Source organism: Apiospora kogelbergensis (assembly GCF_038363985.1).
Source record: "Apiospora kogelbergensis strain CBS 113332 chromosome Unknown utg000009l_segment0_segment0, whole genome shotgun sequence".
NCBI lineage: Eukaryota > Fungi > Ascomycota > Sordariomycetes > Amphisphaeriales > Apiosporaceae > Apiospora > Apiospora kogelbergensis.
Window position 1 is genome coordinate 1,845,468 of NW_027117426.1, and position 19,550 is coordinate 1,865,017.

Genomic DNA, 19,550 nt, shown 5'->3' on the forward strand with positions numbered 1-19,550 from the left:
CTCGTCTTCATTGTATATTTTAATTGCTAGCAATCTCTACTGGTACTCGTGGTCACATCAATCCGGTTGGCAAAAGGCTTGGGAGTTGTTCTTTCTTTGCTCTTCGATTCAATGAGGGTATAATCCCAATAGAAATAAAACCTTATAAATGTGACTCTTTAAATCTGCGCACGCAACCAAGTGGCCATTATACCCAATGTTCTCGGGCCTGGTATCATTTTGATTCTTTCGCAATTGTTTGTTACAGTGCTGGCGCATTGATTCAGCAACAATCCAGCAACTGAATTAGGGGAGGGTACAGTAGCGGTTGCTGTCAACCCTCGATGGCGGCCACCTAGGAGGTCAATATTGACCTCACCAGTCGCCAATACAACCACCTGGGCCCAGGCCAATGATGTCCTCGATGCACGATTTCCTAGTATCAGTGGTTGATTTAAGAGTTTATTGAAATAATACCGGAGTATCCCTTTCGGAAATTGTTCATTCAATCCTAATTGCCGCAATTCTGATCTTATCATCTCTATCCACGGAAATTATGACAGTTCGCCCACAGTATGGTACTTGCAAACCCAAACACCTCTAGAGCAGCGAGTAGTTCTTCGGTTATTCCAACTCAACGATGCAGTCTAAACTCAATGGATGTCGGAAGATGCCCGTGACCGTCAGCCCTGCCCCATTGATCATGCTGCGCATCTCGGCCTCGGTGCGATGTCTTGCGCCCAGCGTGCTCATCAGTTCGCAATCAAGCGACGTCTGGAGCCAGTGTGCGCCCTCGTTTGGAACGACGTAGTCATTGATCAGGATCTTTGAGTAACCTTTCTTCATTGCTGGAATGAGGGACCGGAGGATTTGGACATTGGTCTCGTCGCCCCAGTCCTGAATGATGGAGTGGAGATAGTAAGCTCGAGCACCTGGATGCACAACCTGGTGTTAGTATACGCTTGATCAATTGGGCGCAAATAGGAGTTCATGGCGGATCTCACCCTTGATCGGCTGTTCACTCAAGAAGTCGTGGCCCATCTTCCGAATCCCAGCTCCCGTGTCGGCCAACTCTACGACCTCGGGCCGGTCTTGTAAGATAAGCTTTCCAGGGATATCGTCCCGGAACTTCTCCATAAACTGCCGCAGATCGTGGCCAGACCCACCGCCGACATCGACCAGGAACACCTCCTCCCCGTCTGCCGCCTCTCCCCGGAAGCCAGCAACGCCCTCTATCAACCGCTCACGGACCGGGTAATACCCAGCCTCAAACCACTTGCGCCGATCTCGGCTCCACACGCCCATCATGCTCGCGAAACGCTTTCCCATGAGCGGCGCCCGCTGCCCGAAGAACTCGAAGTAGTTCAGCTGCCCGCTGCACCCCTTTTCGAGCGTGAACGGCGTGTCGAGACTGGACGTGGGCGCCACGTAGCCGCTGCGTGCGAAGAAGGCAGGCCAGCCCGTCACGCACGGCTGGTAGTCATCCTGTATGAAGAGCACCGTGTCCCGGAAGCTCTCGAGCGTCAGAGCGCGCGCGAACGGCGTGGCCACAAACTCGTCCGGGCCCGTCTCGCGCACCGTGCCCATGGCGGCCAGGTGCCGCAGCATGCGGCCCACGAGCGAGGGCTCTGCTTTGGGGTCTGTCCGCGCGGCGATGGCAGATGTAGACTGGGACTTGAATGTCGTCCCACCTTCTTTCGTGTCTGTGTTGCCGTCGCCGGTGGCATCTTCATCTCCCAGCAGCGCTTCAAAGAGGTGGATGTCCAATCCCAGCCGGATGACGGCGTTGTGGGTGGGGTACGCCCACTGCGTCATCAACATATTCTCTGCAGGCAGCATAAGACTCGAAAAGAGGGTTTGACAGCTGCTCATGAGGCGCTCTCGCGCACCCTGCTCGCCATGCTGATAAGCCTCCCCAGCTGGGAGATGTCCCTGAGCAGGGAGTCTACGCCTGCGTCTCGGGGCATGATGGCGATTTGCTTTCTGATTCGTACTGCGTACTACCTCAAAAGTGACTGCTCGGGGGTAAGATCACCATATGATGAAAGGCACCCTGGAGGACTGGCATATTCCACAATGAAATGCGGCATTATAATAGTTCCCCATGTCGAATTATAGACGAAGACTGCATGTGGAAAGTGGATCAAGGAATGAGTACCCCGCGTGGGAGATCGTCCACAATAGGTCAAAGGTGAAAAGCATGTAATAGGGGTCGCTTAGGGGGGTCTGAATCTCAAACTCTCACCAACCAGACAGCATACAGTAGCATGCATTACCCGTGTGGACTTTCTCGGGCATGTAACTGACACATCTACTTTGCGTTCGTCTTCTGATGTACAGTTAAACAAGTGCTTCAAGCCCTAAACATATCTCGAGCTGTTTGTGCACGCCATGTTCTCGGTAAAGGCAAACATGCTCGACGCAGCGGGGCATCGATTCTGGCTTTGCAAGGATCTGGGGGATGCGCGTTGTGTTTGTCACAACGACACATATCTCGCCCCACCAATCATTTGATTCCAGTCCACTGGGGACCAAGGTGTCGGTGATATTGACAGCATAACCCAGATCCTCGGAGCACTGCTTGTCGGTGGTGGCGGCGATAAGTTCCACCTCCGACACGCAGTTTTGAAGAGTAAAACCGACCTGGTATATGTGCTTCTAGGCGATCACCTCGCTGCCTTGACCAACATTCGGATCGAGGGACTCCCCGGTGCAGTAACATAACTCCAGCTCAGAGTGCAGATCAAGCGCAGACAGTAGGTTTCAGTGAAGACGTCAAAATAGCGGTGTTCGAGATACGGCTCGCGGCTAGACACATTGTCGGATCTCAAGTTATGTGTCAATAGATACCCAAAGAGGTTTCCGCTCAATGATGCAGGGTGATCCGAGTCGTCTAAGTCTAATACTTCAAGCCATGATTGAGGGTCGACAACCTGATGAGATCGGCGCTCTGGAAAGTAAATATAAGGGGAGTTATTTGGTGAGTGCGTAGGTCTCGTTGCGGGGGAAGATCAAGTCCGCTTCGAGGACATCCGTTATTATTGCGTCTACGGCCTCTGGTAGTATCAAGGCCGGGAAGAGCCAGCTTATCCTAGAGCAATTTTGCATTCTGATGCCAAGTCAGGTCAGAAGCAACCTCGATCTGTACGCAGTACTGCAGAATCAAAATTCAGTACCGTAGTCCACGTATTTTACAATCTTCATCGTCTTGGCGTTTAGGTCTGAGGCCACAGGTCTGACCATCGTCATGGCCTGTCATCCACTCTCGGTGGGTTTCTACCTTCCGGAGTGAACAAGGTAACCGATTGTATAGGTGGTTATTATCGAGTGTCTCTCTGTCACATAATTCAAGCAAGCGTGTTGGAGGCTCGAAACGCTAGAGAATTCGACAACTCATTGGCTACTTGAAGTCAGGAGACGTTTCCGTAGTGACCCCCCAATCCGCTCGCCCGCGTGAGACTGCTGGCCTGTTCGGGTGGCAGGGTAGGGCCCGCAACAACACCAAGCCACTCGGTGACGTGCAGATCACCTTAGTATATACCATGTGCATTAATGTTTCGCGATGCTCGAAGTGACTAACTGGGACCGTCAGCCACGGCTTTTTGAGTCCGCCCACCGAGGCATATGTCGTGGCCGAGGCCTTATGGTATGTGGGCATTACCCAGTAGGTGGAATTGACACATAGTACACTAAGTGCCGCGGGCCCCCGAGATTAGGGGCGGGTCGGCAGCGAGTGAAGCCCCTGCAATTCTGCCTGTAACTGCGGTAGTTCGGCGCTTCTAGATTGATTTGTGGAATGCCACACACCGTGCGACCATGATCATGGTGCCATCTCTTGTGGTCTGTATATATATGTAGAAAGTCGATGAATTCATTGGCGGAAATGTGTCAACCGATCGGAAACAGGTCTTGGAGGAAAGCGAAAGCTAAATACTGCTATTCTTAGTGACAGGGATGGGGGCGCACACAATATGCCTCAATGATTTTCAAGGTGCACAGTCAGCAGCCGGCCAAAGTCCCGACTCGCATTGACCACGGAATAGGAAATTCCTTGCAGCGCAAAGTCGGGCAGGGTCGGACCCGATCCGGAAATAGGCAGGCTGCTCAGGGAGGCACCCTTCGCTTTGGTAATTGGTAGCGACGGGTCCTGGTCCGGACGGGCTTACGGGGTTTAATCTGGCAGTCTGGTTTGGATTGCTCGGCCGGCCATGGATGGTGGTTGGATCTGCCTGCATCTGGTCGCATCTGATTGGACCTGCTTGTTCTGCTGCTTGCTCGAAACCCTCAGATCCCCGTTCGACGTTGCAGCCCCCTTCAGCCGTCAATCCATCCCGTCATGTTCTCCCGCGACGCTGGCCGTTGGTTCCTGGGATTCAGATAAACAAGGCAGTGTGCGTCGGAGTGGGTTTGGCATCGGTTCAGCTGCCGCCCCATCTCCTTAGTTCCCATGTGCCATGCCCAACCATGGGCAAGAGAATTTGACGTGTCGCATCGCATGCACGTAATCCTCTCCTCTTCCCTTTTTTGGTTCGTCGTTCTTGTGTTTTTTTGCTTTTCTTACCCTTCGCACCCACACCTACATACATACACTCGACCATTCGATCGCCGAACCTTCGATTGCATAGATCTCATGTAGATCACTGCTGCTCGTCACTTTGCGGCGCAGCAACCGCAAAGCAAAGCACGCCATGCCGCCCCCGTTGACAATACCCACCATTCCGGACGCCGATGGCATGACTCCCGAGGAATGGGAAGCCACGTGGGCTAGCCTGCCGCACGACAGCATGGCTAGTTTGCCCATCTCCGTCGCCGCCGTGTGCATTGCCTTGTCGTCGCTGGCCGTGGCATTGAGGCTCTACACCAGGCGCGTAATCATGCGTGGTGAGGTCGGCAATGACGATGTATTTGCTGTTGTTTCTTTGGTAGGATACCCGCTCACACACATCCTGGCCCTTCGCTTAACCTTGCCACCAATCAGGTCTTCGTCTATGCGAGTTGTGCTATTGCTATAGGGAGTACCTACTCCGGCTCGGGCACCCATGGCTGGGACCTGCAGGGCCCCGAGACCATCGTGTCTTTTTTCAAGCTGCTGTACGCGACGCAGGTGCTCTACCACGCGAATCTTCTCTTCATCAAACTCACGCTCCTTCTCCAATACTACCGGCTCGTCTACCTGATCGACGAGTACAAGATCCCCTACATGGCCATCATGGCCCTCTCGGTGCTGTGGGCGCTCATCTCCATCTTCCTGATCACCTTCTCGTGCGCGCCCGTCGCGGCCTTCTGGGACAAGACGATCCCCAACTTCACGTGCAACTTCTCGACGGGGCTGGTCGCCAGCGTCGGCAACATCATAACCGACTTCGTGATCCTGCTCCTGCCCATCCCCGTGGTCCTGCAGCTGAACATGGGCACGACGCAGAAGCTGGCCTGTCTGGGCATCTTCGCCGTCGGCTCGTTCGCCTGCGTCGTCTCCATCCTGCGCCTCGTGCTCCTGCCGTCCGCGACCGACGTCACCTACACCTCGGCCGTCACCGCGGCCTGGACCATGGCCGAGGTGACGGCCGGCCTCATCTGCCCCTGCCTCATGACGCTGCGGCCCTTCCTCCGGCGCGTGGCGCCCATGCTCGGCCTCTCGCGCGGCCAGTCCTCGGAGCGCACGGCCAAGAGCCGCCAGTCCAGGTTTGGGCGCCCCGAGGGGTACAAGCTCCAGTCCACGTCCTCACGCCCGGCGCGGCAACAGCCGTCGACGGCGAATTTCGAAAGCGATAGCCAGGAGGAGTTGACGCTGCACGACATGTTTGGCACCGCCCGGGCGACGACACACTCCTCGCGGGGCAACAAAAGCGCAGCCGGACCAGCGCGGGACGTGGAACTATCCCCGCTGTCCGTCGCCCCCACCTCTCTCTCTCAAGGTCGGCGAGCTCCCCCTTGCCGTGTACGGGCCTCCCTGGCCCACAGCCCGCCCGTGGTCCAAGACGGCAGCAGGCGGCAGTCTTTCCACCTGGACAAGCTCTGCCTGACGCCGGGCGTGAGGACCGAGATCAGTGCCGGGCCATCCCGCGAGAGCTTAGCATCGGAACCTGACGGGGCGGAAGACGAGCCGCGGCAGGATCTTCGGAGGCAGTCCTCGCTGGGCATTCATATAAAACGGGCCTGGTCAGTTAAGAACGCGAAGGACCGCGCGGGCGGCGGGCGAGGATAAGACCAGGGACGGTCGGATCGGATCGGATGGCTTGGCGCGGCTTCAGGGACGCTGGGATAAGTACGACTTGATGATATTTGTGATACCACTATACTCGATTTTTATTAATTATCGGCATACCTACTGTTTAGACCTATATTGACTTATACACAAACGCTTTATTAGCAGAGGCTATGAGATGGGTACTTGCAAGTGTCAGCCAAGCAATTGTGCAGCGCAAGACAGATCCTCTTGAGAACATTTCCGGTCGTTCGAACACAAGAGATGGGGGTATCGCCAATGCTAATGTGGACCAATCGGGGTTGCCGGTCATTCGCATCTATGTCATTCCAGGGAACGTATTTGTCCAATCAGGCAGCCGAGTTGGCGCCTAGGGGCAAGGCGTTCCACGTCCCTGATCTGGATTAGAGGGCCAGCCCAAGTCTCCTTTCTCCTGCATATATGGAGCTCAGAGTGTATCTTTGTCATACATAAGCGTGGTCAGCCTCCCGTCACATTTCTCGAGTCAAAAGCTACTATGAGAAACAAGGAAAGATTTTGTGGTGATCTAATTACCCGGGTGCACTCTGACTATACACTTTCTGTAAAGTGTAACCAGCAACGAAATAAACAATGGAATCCAGAATTGCCAGGGACGATTGCAAACGCCGTGTGCGCCACCTGATAATGGATCTGATGATCGCCGAGACCCTGACTCCCGAGCACGGGCTCTTCCGGAACTGCCTCGGCGCCGAACACCAGCTCAGCGGCTCGCCTACGGGACTGTGCCTTCAGCAGCTGGACTACCGCACGATCGAGAGCCCGGAGGCGTGCATGGCGGGCTACGGAGAGCGAATCATGGCGGAAGGATGGGATCACGACGTGTTCTTCCGGGTGAAGACCTACGTCAGGGCAACGCATTGCCACCGGCACTGTGACGGGATACTGAAAAGGCTCGAAGAACTGGAGCGGGAATACAACGATACACTGGTGCAGGCGGAAGATTCAAGTGGACCGCGTCCCTTATCATCTGGAATGCCTCGAATTGGCCGAAGTTTGGACGATGACGGCCCTTCGGTCTTCTCTTCGAGTTCGACGCCGCTGCCCGACGATGGCCGGTTTGTGGCGAGCTCTGATACCACAAGTGATGCTGCCACGATCGTCAACCATCCGTGATGGAAAGATGAACCCCCACCATCGGATTAAATGAGGTAGGAAGGAAGGCACTGTACCCACCAGGTTAGGAATGTGAGCTTGTGGTCTACGACAGTACAGTTACAGTATCCTGATACCTATCTCAATAAACTGCATTCAATGTGGCCAACAGGTGAATGCAGTCAGTAGCCACCTGCCCGCCCATTTCTACCACATATAAATATTATTTTTCCAGAACCACCTTCAGAATCGCGTTTGTTGTTTACCGACATACCACCACCGCGGCATTTGGTCGTTCCTTCCTTGCTACATCAACGTCCCAACTCAACCAACCCAAACCAGCAGTCCGACTCTGGCATCATCATCGTCATCATCGTCATCGTTTGCTTGGTTCAACAAATTACTCCATCTCGTCCGATATCGAGCACTCCCCCTCCATCCAATTGTTTCCACCCGAGCTTGACAAGATGGCCGACGACTTCGTCACCCAGGTTTGCAACCTTGGCACAGACGACCTCCGACAAATCGTTTTGGGCCTGTGCCTTGAACCCAAGAACAAGGACGCCGTCGTCAGGCACGTCATGGCCATGCGGAAGCAGAATGGCGGAAGCGGCAGTGGCCACGGCCAAGTCCCGCCGTCCCAGCCGTCTGCGGGCTCACGGCAGCAGCAGCGCCCTGCCCCCGCTGCCGAGACCAGAACCAGCAACACTGCAGGCCCTACCCACAACGCCACTGTCAACGCCAATGGCAACGGCATTGGACACAGAAGACGTAGAAGCTCCGTCCATACCACACCATACACACGTCAGCGGTGCCAGAACTGTGTCCTGTGGTTCACGGCCATCGACAACATCGCCAACGGTTGCAAGTTCCACCCAGGTAAGCTTAGGTCATGTTTCGAGATTCGTCCTTCTTCTTCTCTTCTTCTTCTTCGCCTCTGCAAATGCTTGACTAATAGTACTGTCACCACCACAGGAACACCTCATCTGGACCCGAATGCCTATGTTTGGAGCACCTTCAACGACGGGTCGACTCCGTACGACTGGAATAACGATCACGGACGCAAGATGTTCCCGAATGGCTTCCGATGGTCATGTTGCGGCGGGCTGTTCTCGACCCCCTCGCATTGCGTGGCTCAGCTCCACGTGGCTCAAGACCCAGATACTTTCGCTATCTAATGGGGGTATTATCGCAGACGGTCATTCAAGACGTTTGTGCATTTACGACGACGAGATGGCTTCACTTGGATGGTCTTCTCACTGGTTGGATGATCAATCACCCTATGGTAGCGAAATGCAGATGGTCTGCCCGGGTAGATACATCGGGTAGCAGATGTTAAGCCGATCAACAAGGCAATGAGCATGTCCATACTTCGCGTTGATCACATATCGATCTAGACTGTCTGACTTGTTCGCTGGTGAATTCTCAAGTGGATATTTGTAAATAGGTCTCCCCAAGGTGACATAGGCCGATTGTGCACTCCCGAGGTTCTGTCTCCGACACACAGTATCTGTGTATGGTCCAAACGTGACACAAGCCTTGTCAAGCTCTATGATGATCAAGGTAATATTCAAGTCGTCGAGTGACACTATCTTTCTCCGAGAGTTGACCATGTGTGATTGCCCCTTCATTGAGAAGAACTTCCAACCAACCCACACAAAATATAACCCTCGCTCCCAACTACCACGCCAGAGAGTCTTCATCCACAACCCTATTTCAACCAGTAAACATATATATCAAGCCCCAGGAACTCAAATACCCCCAAATTTATTAACTAGACGTTATCATGACCTCCATCGCCGCCGACCTGGAAAAGCTAACCGAATGCGACCTGCGGGAACTCGTCCTCAAACTCGCGAGCCGGGACAAGAGCAAGACGCTCCTCGCCTCGGTCCATCAGCTGGCATTGTCCATCCTCGAACGCAACCACGCCGAGCAGGAGCAAGAAAATGACCTTGCGCGGCAGCCAGGCGCCCGCTACATGCGGCTTAGGCTGTCGACACCGTTGCCCAAGATCGCCTCCGCCGACCGCCGCGAGCTGGCCCAGGGTGGCCTCGAACAGTACCGCGGCGAGGACGGCAGGTTCATCTATCACACTGGTGAGTACCTACTTGCTTGGTTAAATGCCTCCTGTGACTAAGCTACCACTCACTCACTCGCTCACTCACACTTGCGCAGGCGAAGCCATTTTCTTCCCCGACTCCATTAACATCGACGGCTCCGTCACGGGCCGGTACAACTGGGCGTGCTGCGGCTCCGACGGCGCCGCAAGCAGAGGGTGCGTCTCAAGTGACGCCGTGCCGCGCGACCGGCAGATGCGTGTCCTTAGCAACATGGGCTTCATGGTCGGACTGCGCGCCCTGCCCACCACCCCGACGCCGGGCCTCTACTCCGACAGCAAGGCCTCCTACTTCGACTGACCCCTGCATAAAACTGTACATGTCACGTATATCGGTGGAATCTGCTCACAGGAGATCAGGTTGTGAACAGCACTTTGAATTTCCCGACCCAGTCTGATGGGACCCAACAAGAGTGGCAGCACCACTAGCGATGTGAGATGGCTATGCTGCGTTGAAATAATCTTCTGACCCATGTATCTTCTAAAGCAGAGAGATATCCGTGCAAGTATTGTACAGTGAAGAAGCTGAGCAACAATAGCACATGCGCGCTTAAACGCTTTTTCGACTTATAACACCCATACCCCAATTGCGCCGCCGGTAGGAGGGAGAAATCACCTACCTTTTATTTTCCCACTGTAATAATTTCTTGTTGTCCATGCTTGTCCTCGGTCAAGCGCTCGTTGTCTCTCATTATCATGGGCCCGCTGAGGTCTACCTTGGTCTCCATGCCGGGTTTGTTATCTCTACGGTGGCTTCCCGACTTCTTCTTTCCACCTCGTCCCGGGCCGTAGATGTCTTCCATCTCTAGACGGAACTTGGTCTTGGGCTTTTCATCCTTGATACGCAGCTTCTCAAAGAAAACGTAGCCGCCGTAGAAAATGGGGCTGTTGTTTCCCCTGGTCGGGCCGCTCTTGCCCATGAAGGTGGTCAGCTGGCGGGCCTGCACGACTTGGTCGCCAGGGAGACATGCGCTGATGCCGCGGCAGAGGGCCGCCTGTGTGACACAGTCCTTCTTCAGGAACGCACGAACCTTCTTGCGCAACTCGTCGCAAGTGTCGTAGACAGGCACCTCGCCCTCGTCCTCGCCGTCGAGCTTGACATCGCCCGTGTCGATGGCGTCGGCAGCCTTTTGTTTCTCCGACTTGCCGGCGTCCTTGCCCCCAACCGAGGAGCGCGCCTTCTTCTTGGGCGGGACGACCTTCAAACCCTGCAGCTCGCGCTTCTTGAAGAACCGGCAGGCGTTCATGTACGCATCGGAGCCCTCTCCTTGGCGGACGCCCGTCTGGTTCATGAAGCGGCGATAGGAAGCAGGCGAGATGCCGAGTTCATCTTGGAATTCGCCAACCTTCATGGCGCCCGATTCAATGAAGCGGCGAATCTTGCTTCGGATCTGGTTGCATGTTTGGTCGAGCTCGTCGAGACGCGGATCATCGTCGGGGATGTCGGGCAGGTCCTCGGGGCTGGGTTCCTCGATGGCGACGGCATCCGACTTGCGCTTTCGGGGGCGGTAGCTCTGGGTGGTTTGGAGCCCGAGTCGGGACTCTGGGGGCTTTCTGCCGGCTTGGCGCCATTGGGCGACTGGGCGGCGGCAAAATGGTTTTCATTGCCGCCATTGAGATGGGACTGCTGGGGTGGTGGCTGTTTTAGGGGTGCGCGTGTCAGTGAGACATTCTGGGAGCAAGGGATGTGTGATCAAGACGCACAGGTGCGGAGAAGGAATGATGATGAACGCCGTTGGTGCCGCTTGTGCCGTTGCCGTTGGCGTTGGTAGCGTCGCTGCCGTCGGCAGAGTTCTGAGCGGCGGGCATCAAGCTCGGCCACAGGATGTTCATATCTCTGTCGCCTAGGGGGCGGGCCGGATCCCAGGACCAGCCGGAAGAAGCCATGGCTGACTGTGTTCCTGGATATTGGGTAGGTTTGGCGTTCCGGGATTGGATTGCGAGATCAGATCGAGGTGGGTGCTGATTGCGCCCACGCGTGCATGCAATTGTCCTTGAAGGAGAATCAGGGTCTTAGGTTGGAAAGAGCCAGTGATACAAGAGCTATCCTAGCGGGGAGAAGAGATTGGAAATTGTGTCTATGTTTGGATCTGGCGGGATGCAATTGACACGGGAGTCGAGATACGAAACGAAAATAGGCAGACGCGCAAGATTGTTCTGGATTTTTTTTCTTCTCTTGTCCTGTCAAGAACTTCAGTCGCAAAGTGCAAGCAAGTGCAGACCGAATTGACGTACGTCTGTCCAGCAGCAATGGAGCTCTCTCTCTCTCCCTCTCTGCTCTCTGGCTCTGGCTCTGGCTCTGACTTTGGCTCCGGGTGTCTCTAGTGTGTTTAGACGCGTCCTAGAGCTCCATGCGACTGTCAAAATGTCAACAATTGACGTCAAACTGCTGTCATTGGCCCAGGAGTGGGCGCTCCTGCCCGCGCGCCCGCCCTATTTTTCCCTTCCCTCCCGCGCAAAAGAAGGCCCTGGACGAGGCGCGTTTTTTTCCCTGGGCGGGCATGCGCATGGGTACCTACCTGCTAGCTGCCTACCTACCTGCCTACGTACAGGGCGCTGGGCGCTAGAAGAAGTCATGGCAGCGAGCGGGCACTAAAAGCTGACAAGCTGAGCTTTGCATTTGGGGTAGTTCCCAGCCACAGCAAATGCCGGTGGATGTCACTGAGTGCCACACAGATGGTGGATGGAGTGTGGAATATGCCATATCGGGGGTGAACAAAAACTTATGTAAGAGCATTTGGGCCGCCAGCGAAGATCTCGCCCCAGAAACAGTTGCGGAGGAAGGGACCCGCGAACCACCACGAGGGGATAGGCGACTGCATCTGTCAGGAACCCCCTGCAACAACCGGACGTAAAACCGGCACTTCGACAGCCAACGGGCATGGGACGGCATCTCAAATAGATTGACCTTCATTTAACAACCCCTCAACCACTTCTCTTCTTGACCTGCTGGGCCATTATGATCTGACACAATCCTCGTCGGAGGAGCAGTGCAGTACGAAGAAAGAGGCACGCATTGCAATTGTAACGAAACGCCCCATCGTGAAGTCCATTTCCTCTCCTGCACCACGGAGAAATCGGTGAAATGTGGGATACACTGCCAAGTCGCAGGTTCGGCCGACTTGGCCGCGGCCTACAACGAGATGAGACCCGACGGGAAGATGCTCCTGCAGATCCTCGCTGTCTCTGTCTGTCTAGCAAGATACATGCACGGTCAATTCACTGAAAACGTGCCCAAGTCGTGATGATCATGGAGTTCTCCGTCGGCAAAGGACCGGGGAGCCGCTGTACGCATTTGCGTACGGGCAACCACACTCGTCCCTTGAGAACCTCAAGGACCCATTGCCCGAAAGCAAGACAGCATCGATATGCGCTAGCTAGCGTGCTGACGAACGAACAGCGGTCCTTCATATAGATGAAGCTATTAGGCAAAATGGCCCGCCTGTCGTTTTCAGCAGGCCCCATTCCCAAGGTTCATGAGACACATTCTGGCAGGTGGCTTAATTACTCCGTTGGCCCAAGTTGCACAAGAGGGTAAGTTGCTAGATTCGTTGCTTTTGTTGCTGATCCCTCATCTACCTCCACGCCCAACCGGGTTGTTGGCTCTTATAACTTGGGTGTGACATCGCATCTTGGTTCATAACATTGATGAGCTCTGCATCGACTGCCTGGTTTAGCTGTCTCTTGTTTTATTCCACTATACATTTTGGGGCGTACTGGGTCCTTTGAGAATATCGACATGTCTCCGTTTAACTCCATACACCTGCTCGCAGCTCTGGTCAGTAGCGCAGCAGTACCTTTCGTCTCGGCTCACAGCTTCGTGACGAACATCAACATCGAGGGTCGTTCCTACCAGGGCTTCCGGCCGATGCCGGGCTCCCAGAACCCAGCTCTCCTTACCGCCTGGTCAACGACAGCCTCCGACCAGGGCTACGTCAACCAGACGAGCTATCAGGGCCCCGACATCATCTGTCACCGCGGCGCTGCCAACGGCCACGGCCACGCCCCCGTCAAGGCCGGCGGCCAGATCCATGTCCAGTGGAACGGGTGGCCGCAAAACCACCGCGGGCCTGTCCTAGACTACCTGGCTGACTGCGGCAAGTCAGGATGCGAGACTGTCGACAAGACACAGCTCCAGTTCTTCAAGATCAGCCAGGCCGGCCTGGTGAAGCCGGCATCGAAGCAAAGGGATTACAGTGGCGAGCCTTCCTTCGGGTCCTGGGCTAGCGATCAGCTCATCGCCAACAACAACTCGTGGGTTGTAGAGATCCCGCCCCGAATCAAACCGGGCTTCTACGTCCTGCGCACCGAGATCATCGCCCTGCACAATGCCACATACTCCGACGGCGCCCAGAACTACCCGCAGTGCTTCAACCTCGAGATTCAAGGTTCGGGCGACGAGGTCCCCGCAGGCACCCCCGGGGAATCACTGTACAAAGCGAGCGACCCTGGAGTCCAACTCAACATCACCACGGGAGTCCAGAACTACCCGATCCCGGGCCCGACTCTGATCAGCGATGCGGTGACAGCTTCGCTCAACCATCCGGTCCCCACGGCGTCAGGAACGCCCATTACAGTTGAGGAGCTCGTTCGTAAGACGCCCGCTCCTAGGGATGGTGGGATTGCCATGGCAACAGGAGCAGCTGTTGCCAATAATGCAAAGAGGCATCCGCGACATATGGATCGCCGTTGGTATCACCAGGGCCAAGGTTATTAGAGCACCTGCGAAGGCTCGTGCCACAAACGGGCTTGGACTGTTGATAGGAGGGCAGCAGACGCGATTCATGTACATAGTTGTCCGTTTTTACCCGTATTGTATATACAGTTCGTTGCGTTAAATTGCGTCTGAGCCATCGTGAGCCTATTCCAGGCCAAACTTGAGTAGCATCACTTCTTCGATTACCCATGACAGCCGACGTCGCATGCCGTAGCACTGTGCATCGCACTCTATCCCATGTCCAATGTAGCTGGATGCTACCGAATCCCCCCAAGGTTTTGCATATTACTTATTAAGCCGACTTGGCCATCGTGCATACCCATGCGGGGTGCAGCTGGACAAGTAGTCTACCTGGTGCCATCGTGTTTGCCGCTTCATCACCCGGGGTGTCCCAAGTCTGACTCCTTCTGCCAAATCCGGCGAACGGGGGCCCATCTTAGCCAATCGGCAAATTCCCCCTGTCGAATGGATCTTTGCCGCAGCAGTCTACCGGAGACATCCTCATGTAGATGAAGGCTTATGTGCGCGTGTATATATATGTGACGGGGGAACGATAGTAGATGGGAGATGGTTTATCGAGATCAAACCCAGTTTCATCGTGCTCGGACACCAAGATATCGACTGTTCTTTCTCCGGACGAGTTTCTCGCTAAAGATAACGCTCCAACAATGGCCCTCCTAAAGAGCCTTCTCGCCCTCGTGGCCGTGGCCACCTCCCTGCTCGCCCAGACCGCATCGGCCGCGGCGTCGGCCGGCTGCGGCAAGACGCCCACGCTGACGGGCACGTCGCCGTACAGCCTGACGGTCAACAACAAGCAGCGGCAGTACTACATCAAGCTGCCGCCGGGGTACAACAACACGCACCCGTACAAGCTGATGTTCACGTTCCACGCGCTGGGCGGGCAGGCGTCGCAGGTCGTCGCGGGCACGGGCGGCTACCTGCCGTGGTACGGCCTGCCCGCGCTCGACACGGGCAACACGGCCATCTACATCGCGCCCAACGGCCTGAACCAGGGCTGGGGCAACGCGGGCGGCGAGGACCTGCTCTTCACCGACGCCATGCTCCAGGCGGTCGAGGCCGACCTGTGCGTCGACACGGCGCACCGCTACTCGACGGGCTTCAGCTACGGCGCCTCCATGTCCTACGCCATCGCCTGCGCCCGCGCCAAGGACTTCAAGGCCGTCGCCGTGCTCTCGGGCGGGCCCATGTCCGGCTGCACGGGCGGCAAGGACCCCATCGCCTGGTACAACCAGCACGGCGTGAGCGACCAGGTGCTGCCCTTCGCCCTCGGCAAGCAGATGCGCGACCAGTTCGTCACCAACAACGGCTGCACCAAGCCCGCGTCCATCCCGGAGCCCGCCAAGGGGTCGGGCACGCACGCCAAAACCGTCTTCGAGGGCTGCAAGTACCCCACGACGTTCGTAGCGTTCGACGGGCCACACACGCCCCAGCCGATGGACAAGGGCGCCAGCAAGACGTTTTCGGCGGACGAGAGCTGGGCTTTCTTCCAGCAGTTCAAGCAGGAGTAACTAGCACTCTGTCCAAAATACAGACAGTGACTTTCCGTGGCTGACGGAGCGAAGACGAATTTCTCCGTGTTGTGAGAATGTCGCGCACGTGTGGGTGTTACTTATGTGTCGGAGTCAGCCGTGGGCGAAATCAAGAAAGTGCGAAAGTCAAAACGTGTTTCCGGGAACTCTCTCTGTAGCTATGCAAGGCAATAATACGACTGGGAATCGCAGCGATGACTGAGACGTGACCTGGTAGTGACATAACCTGCAAAGACAAAGTCATCATTACTGGTTGTCGCGCGTGTCTCCGAGCCCGCCCCCACCCCTCATACGGGGATAGAGATTCGTGCGAACTGGCCACATAGGTGATAGGCTTGCAAAAATGCGGTTGCGTGCCTCGGAGTATCGTCAGGATTCAATACGGCGTATATCCAGTTCCCTCGAATGTATGACCACCCTCTCATAGCCAGTGCTCACAATTGTTCACGGAATACTAGAATCAAAGTTGTCGGCTTTTGAGTAGTAGCCTGCTCGTCGCTCGCAGTCGGTCAGTTACGAGGATTCCAGAATAGTGATTAGAGGGCTGTATGCAAGTCTCATAACTGTTTCGCTGCTGCGTTCATCGGTACGTCTAGCCTTCGCGTCAATGTTATTCAGTTCACTCGACGTTGATGTAAAGTTTGGGCACGAGACCAGATTGCGATTGACGCTCTCGACCATACCCGACTCAACCATGGTGGCAGGACTATTGCGGCTGACAGGGAGGGGGTGGTGTGGTGCGCTGGTCCCAGCCGCACACACCATCGCAACGAACGCCTTCTCAGTATGGTCAAGCCGGCTGCGCTGGCCTATGTACTAAGTGTGATGGGTAAGTTCCAGGGCCCATGTCGTGTAGTTGATCAGTGCACTGGCAGAGACTAACTGTAATCGGTTTGAGCCACGGGCTGTATAGAGAATTTGTGCTGAACTTATACACCATTAGTGCAAATTTGGCCTGTGTGCGGTACACGACAAGGGTGCCCTTATTTCGGCCTCCAACCACGTATGTATGTATAGCCTTGTCTCTTGGTTACATCGTCTAGGGAAGCAGCTGAAAGAGGAGGAGGAGGAGGAGGAGGTGGTGGTAGTCGTGACCTCCACTGAATTTCAGAATGGCAATCCATCTCGGCCGGTTCCCGGAGGCCAAACTGGCACAATCGGTACGCTCCGTGTAAGCTACGTACATGACTAGATACCCAGGCCCCTGCACGAAGGCCCCTGGATCCTGGCCGGGGCCCGTAATTAGACGCGAGGATGGATGCATGTAGACAAAGCTCCGGCGTCTAGTAGTATGTATTGCTAGCCATGCGGCCATAAGACAGCGTTCTAGCTCACAGTCAATCACATGTTTTCTTTATCTTGGGGATGATCTTTTGGCGGTTCCAGGCTCTCGGCACGGCTTGGAGGCTGGAGGCCCCGGAAAGCCAATTGAATGAATGGATGGCGAAGAGCAATTGTATCAAATGGTGCATTGCATGTCTTGCACAAAAGACAAGTCCTGACTGGATCATCTCTGATGATCTCGATTACGTGAGGAATGCATGTGCGAGGGGATACTCCATGCACCAACGAACGAATCGATTGCCGTCGTCAGTGTGTGCTGCGAATTGGGTGGGCGCGGAAACTCGGAAGATGGAGGCGGGAGCTCCAATTCATTGCTTGGTTCCATTAATTGCTTCAGCTCGGTTCTGAGCTTGGCTCTCTTGGAGGACCCTTCTGTCTATATACATGCTGGAAAGAAGCTTTCTGTTGTTAGCAAACTAGTCTGCCAAGGTTACATTATGTCAAGTCGACGGGCGCTTGGGATAGATAGTGAACAGTAGTTTCAATGACACGGGCGGCGACAGCTTGCACGTGTCTTGGTTAGTTGTTGGCTGTTGAGGCGGACAACAAGTACCCGGCAGTTCACACATAGATTAACGCCAACTACGTGGAGAACTCACGCAAGCCGAGGTCAATTCGCCAAGCGACTCGCACGATTGCCAGTGGGAACTTGAATCGCGCTTCGCCAGGCTTCCAGGTCTTGATAACAGGAGGAATGAATCCCAGTTGTTGGTTTGTGTCCTGGTACACTGCGGCGGTTGTGCCACAAAAGACGGAGATAAACGTCTGACATGCTGACTGAATCGTGGCGACTTGCATCTCCCATCTGCCATCGGCCCTTGCGCACTTTTCGTATATATCGATCGCGCACAAACGTGACATCTATATGCGATGAAACCGTGACACGTCGGAAACAAAAACCACCTTCCGTTTCGGCTCATGGTGCATTGCGGTTGGAAGAGGCTCGAACCAAACCGGCGGAACGATTGTGAGAGCTAGGTTGAGGTCGGTTGACTTTCCAGACGAGGGAGCAACCCCATCACGAAGCCGAGGTGAACCGGAGCAGTAAGCGCACCACCATGGGGCAACCCAGCCGGCTGGGGATTGGATATACTACGTGGGATCAACATCGCTCGGCTAAAAGCAACTTGTACAACGAAGGCGACTCCGACGTAAGGGCGAACAAATGGCTAATGATAGAGGAACATCCCCCGTTATCGAGCCGAAGACGCCAAGGCGCCACCAATCATTAAAGGCATCAAGCCAAGTTCTAGGCGGCTATGACGGCCCTGCTCTTACGCCCGCCCCCTGGCCACATTGCGCTTGCCGATAAGAGCAGGTAAGAAAGATAGAGAAAGGCGCGCTGTTCGAAAATAGGCATCTGATCCGGCTAGCTAACGACAAGCTAAAGACGACCTGGGTAGGTACACAGGTGACTCTAGGGTAAGTTTGGGGTAAGACAATGTTGTAGTTGCTCTGGTCGTATCGTATCAATGCACTCCGTCCACCTTCTGGTACAGGAACTCTGTCCGCGGGTCCGGTCTGCTACGATCCGCTGATATGATAATAACCTTGGTCGTGGTCTGACCCAACCGCATACACGTACATATCTAGAGATTGGCCATAGCTCGATGCAGAAAGCACGCCGTCCTGGGTCTGGCAGTTCATGGGCGTTCAAGGGAGGGACGTTAGTGGATCAGTGGAGTAACTCGTCCGTTCACGGCTCTGAATCGCGCCATGAAGAAAATCTAGGGCTGCAAGCTGCACGACGGTTTTGTGACATTTGACACTAATACTTTGCCGATAGAAGGGATGAAGCCGTAACATTCTTCATTCTGGAGAGACTAGCGAGGCGTTCTTTGAAACAGCCGACTGCAAAGGATGGCATCACTTGCGAAAAGGGGCAGTCAGTATTGGAGTAATATAGATAATTATAGGTTAGCACGGCACGATCAGTGGGTTGTATTGCAGCAGACGCAGAAGCGAAGCAGACAGGCCGACGCAGTCAGCAGCGGCACTGTCCTTGTCCTTGCACCTTGCTCACTACGGTTTGTCCCGCTTTCCATGCCCACGCAAAATGCTAATGCTCAATAGGAGGTCCGGCCGGTCTCCATCCAGTGGGTGCAATTAATCAATCCAACTGACCTATCCCACACCTCAAGCGATATCGCCAACCCAACTGCAATCTGCTTGCTTGCAGCATGCATTGAAACCTATAATTCGTCAATAACCTGATCCTGCACCTATTTATGTATCAAGATGCATAGGGAGGCGGGAGGGAAGATAGGGGGGGCCAACTGTCTCAAGGGCTTGCTGACCGGTGACCTGTCATGGCGTTCAGCTGAGCCGAGTGTTGCGGCGACGGCATGCAGCAAACAACTCCCGGCGCGAAATGCCTTGGGCGAGCACGAAGGCGACCAATTACAGCTTCACTGCTGATAAAGTGCAGCAAAAAACCAGTTACGCTCGGGTGGTACAGCGTCTCCCCGCGCCATCGAAAAAGGCTGAAAAGCACGGTCGGGA

General features: G+C 55.1%; 8 protein-coding genes across 8 annotated transcripts; 5 read left to right on the forward strand and 3 right to left on the reverse strand.

Moving 5' to 3' along the window:
• Positions 1-603: 603 nt before the first annotated feature.
• Positions 604-1,800, reverse strand: PG998_013648 (uncharacterized protein; the record flags this gene model as incomplete). The annotated part of the gene is made up of 2 exons (XM_066880464.1): positions 604-911; positions 984-1,800. The coding sequence occupies 2 exons, from the start codon at positions 1,798-1,800 to the stop codon at positions 604-606; spliced, it is 1,125 nt and encodes a 374-aa protein (XP_066724603.1).
• Positions 1,801-4,667: 2,867 nt separating this feature from the next.
• Positions 4,668-6,184, forward strand: PG998_013649 (uncharacterized protein; the record flags this gene model as incomplete). Its single annotated transcript, XM_066880465.1, has 2 exons — positions 4,668-4,901; positions 4,958-6,184. 2 exons carry the CDS (start codon positions 4,668-4,670, stop codon positions 6,182-6,184), a joined length of 1,461 nt encoding a protein of 486 aa, XP_066724604.1.
• Positions 6,185-6,796: 612 nt separating this feature from the next.
• Positions 6,797-7,339, forward strand: PG998_013650 (uncharacterized protein; the record flags this gene model as incomplete). Its single annotated transcript, XM_066880466.1, has 1 exon — positions 6,797-7,339. The coding sequence occupies one exon, from the start codon at positions 6,797-6,799 to the stop codon at positions 7,337-7,339; it is 543 nt and encodes a 180-aa protein (XP_066724605.1).
• A 446-nt stretch (positions 7,340-7,785) lies between these two features.
• Positions 7,786-8,496, forward strand: PG998_013651 (uncharacterized protein; the record flags this gene model as incomplete). The annotated part of the gene is made up of 2 exons (XM_066880467.1): positions 7,786-8,197; positions 8,294-8,496. The coding sequence occupies 2 exons, from the start codon at positions 7,786-7,788 to the stop codon at positions 8,494-8,496; spliced, it is 615 nt and encodes a 204-aa protein (XP_066724606.1).
• Positions 8,497-9,134: 638 nt separating this feature from the next.
• PG998_013652 (uncharacterized protein) lies at positions 9,135-9,662 on the reverse strand (the record flags this gene model as incomplete). Its single annotated transcript, XM_066880468.1, has 2 exons — positions 9,135-9,414; positions 9,487-9,662. 2 exons carry the CDS (start codon positions 9,660-9,662, stop codon positions 9,135-9,137), a joined length of 456 nt encoding a protein of 151 aa, XP_066724607.1.
• A 398-nt stretch (positions 9,663-10,060) lies between these two features.
• Positions 10,061-11,324, reverse strand: PG998_013653 (uncharacterized protein; the record flags this gene model as incomplete). The annotated part of the gene is made up of 2 exons (XM_066880469.1): positions 10,061-11,016; positions 11,138-11,324. The coding sequence occupies 2 exons, from the start codon at positions 11,322-11,324 to the stop codon at positions 10,061-10,063; spliced, it is 1,143 nt and encodes a 380-aa protein (XP_066724608.1).
• Positions 11,325-13,176: 1,852 nt separating this feature from the next.
• On the forward strand, positions 13,177-14,154 carry PG998_013654 (endoglucanase; the record flags this gene model as incomplete). The annotated part of the gene is made up of 1 exon (XM_066880470.1): positions 13,177-14,154. One exon carries the CDS (start codon positions 13,177-13,179, stop codon positions 14,152-14,154), a length of 978 nt encoding a protein of 325 aa, XP_066724609.1.
• A 668-nt stretch (positions 14,155-14,822) lies between these two features.
• On the forward strand, positions 14,823-15,683 carry PG998_013655 (uncharacterized protein; the record flags this gene model as incomplete). The annotated part of the gene is made up of 1 exon (XM_066880471.1): positions 14,823-15,683. One exon carries the CDS (start codon positions 14,823-14,825, stop codon positions 15,681-15,683), a length of 861 nt encoding a protein of 286 aa, XP_066724610.1.
• Between the last annotated feature and the right edge of the window lie 3,867 nt (positions 15,684-19,550).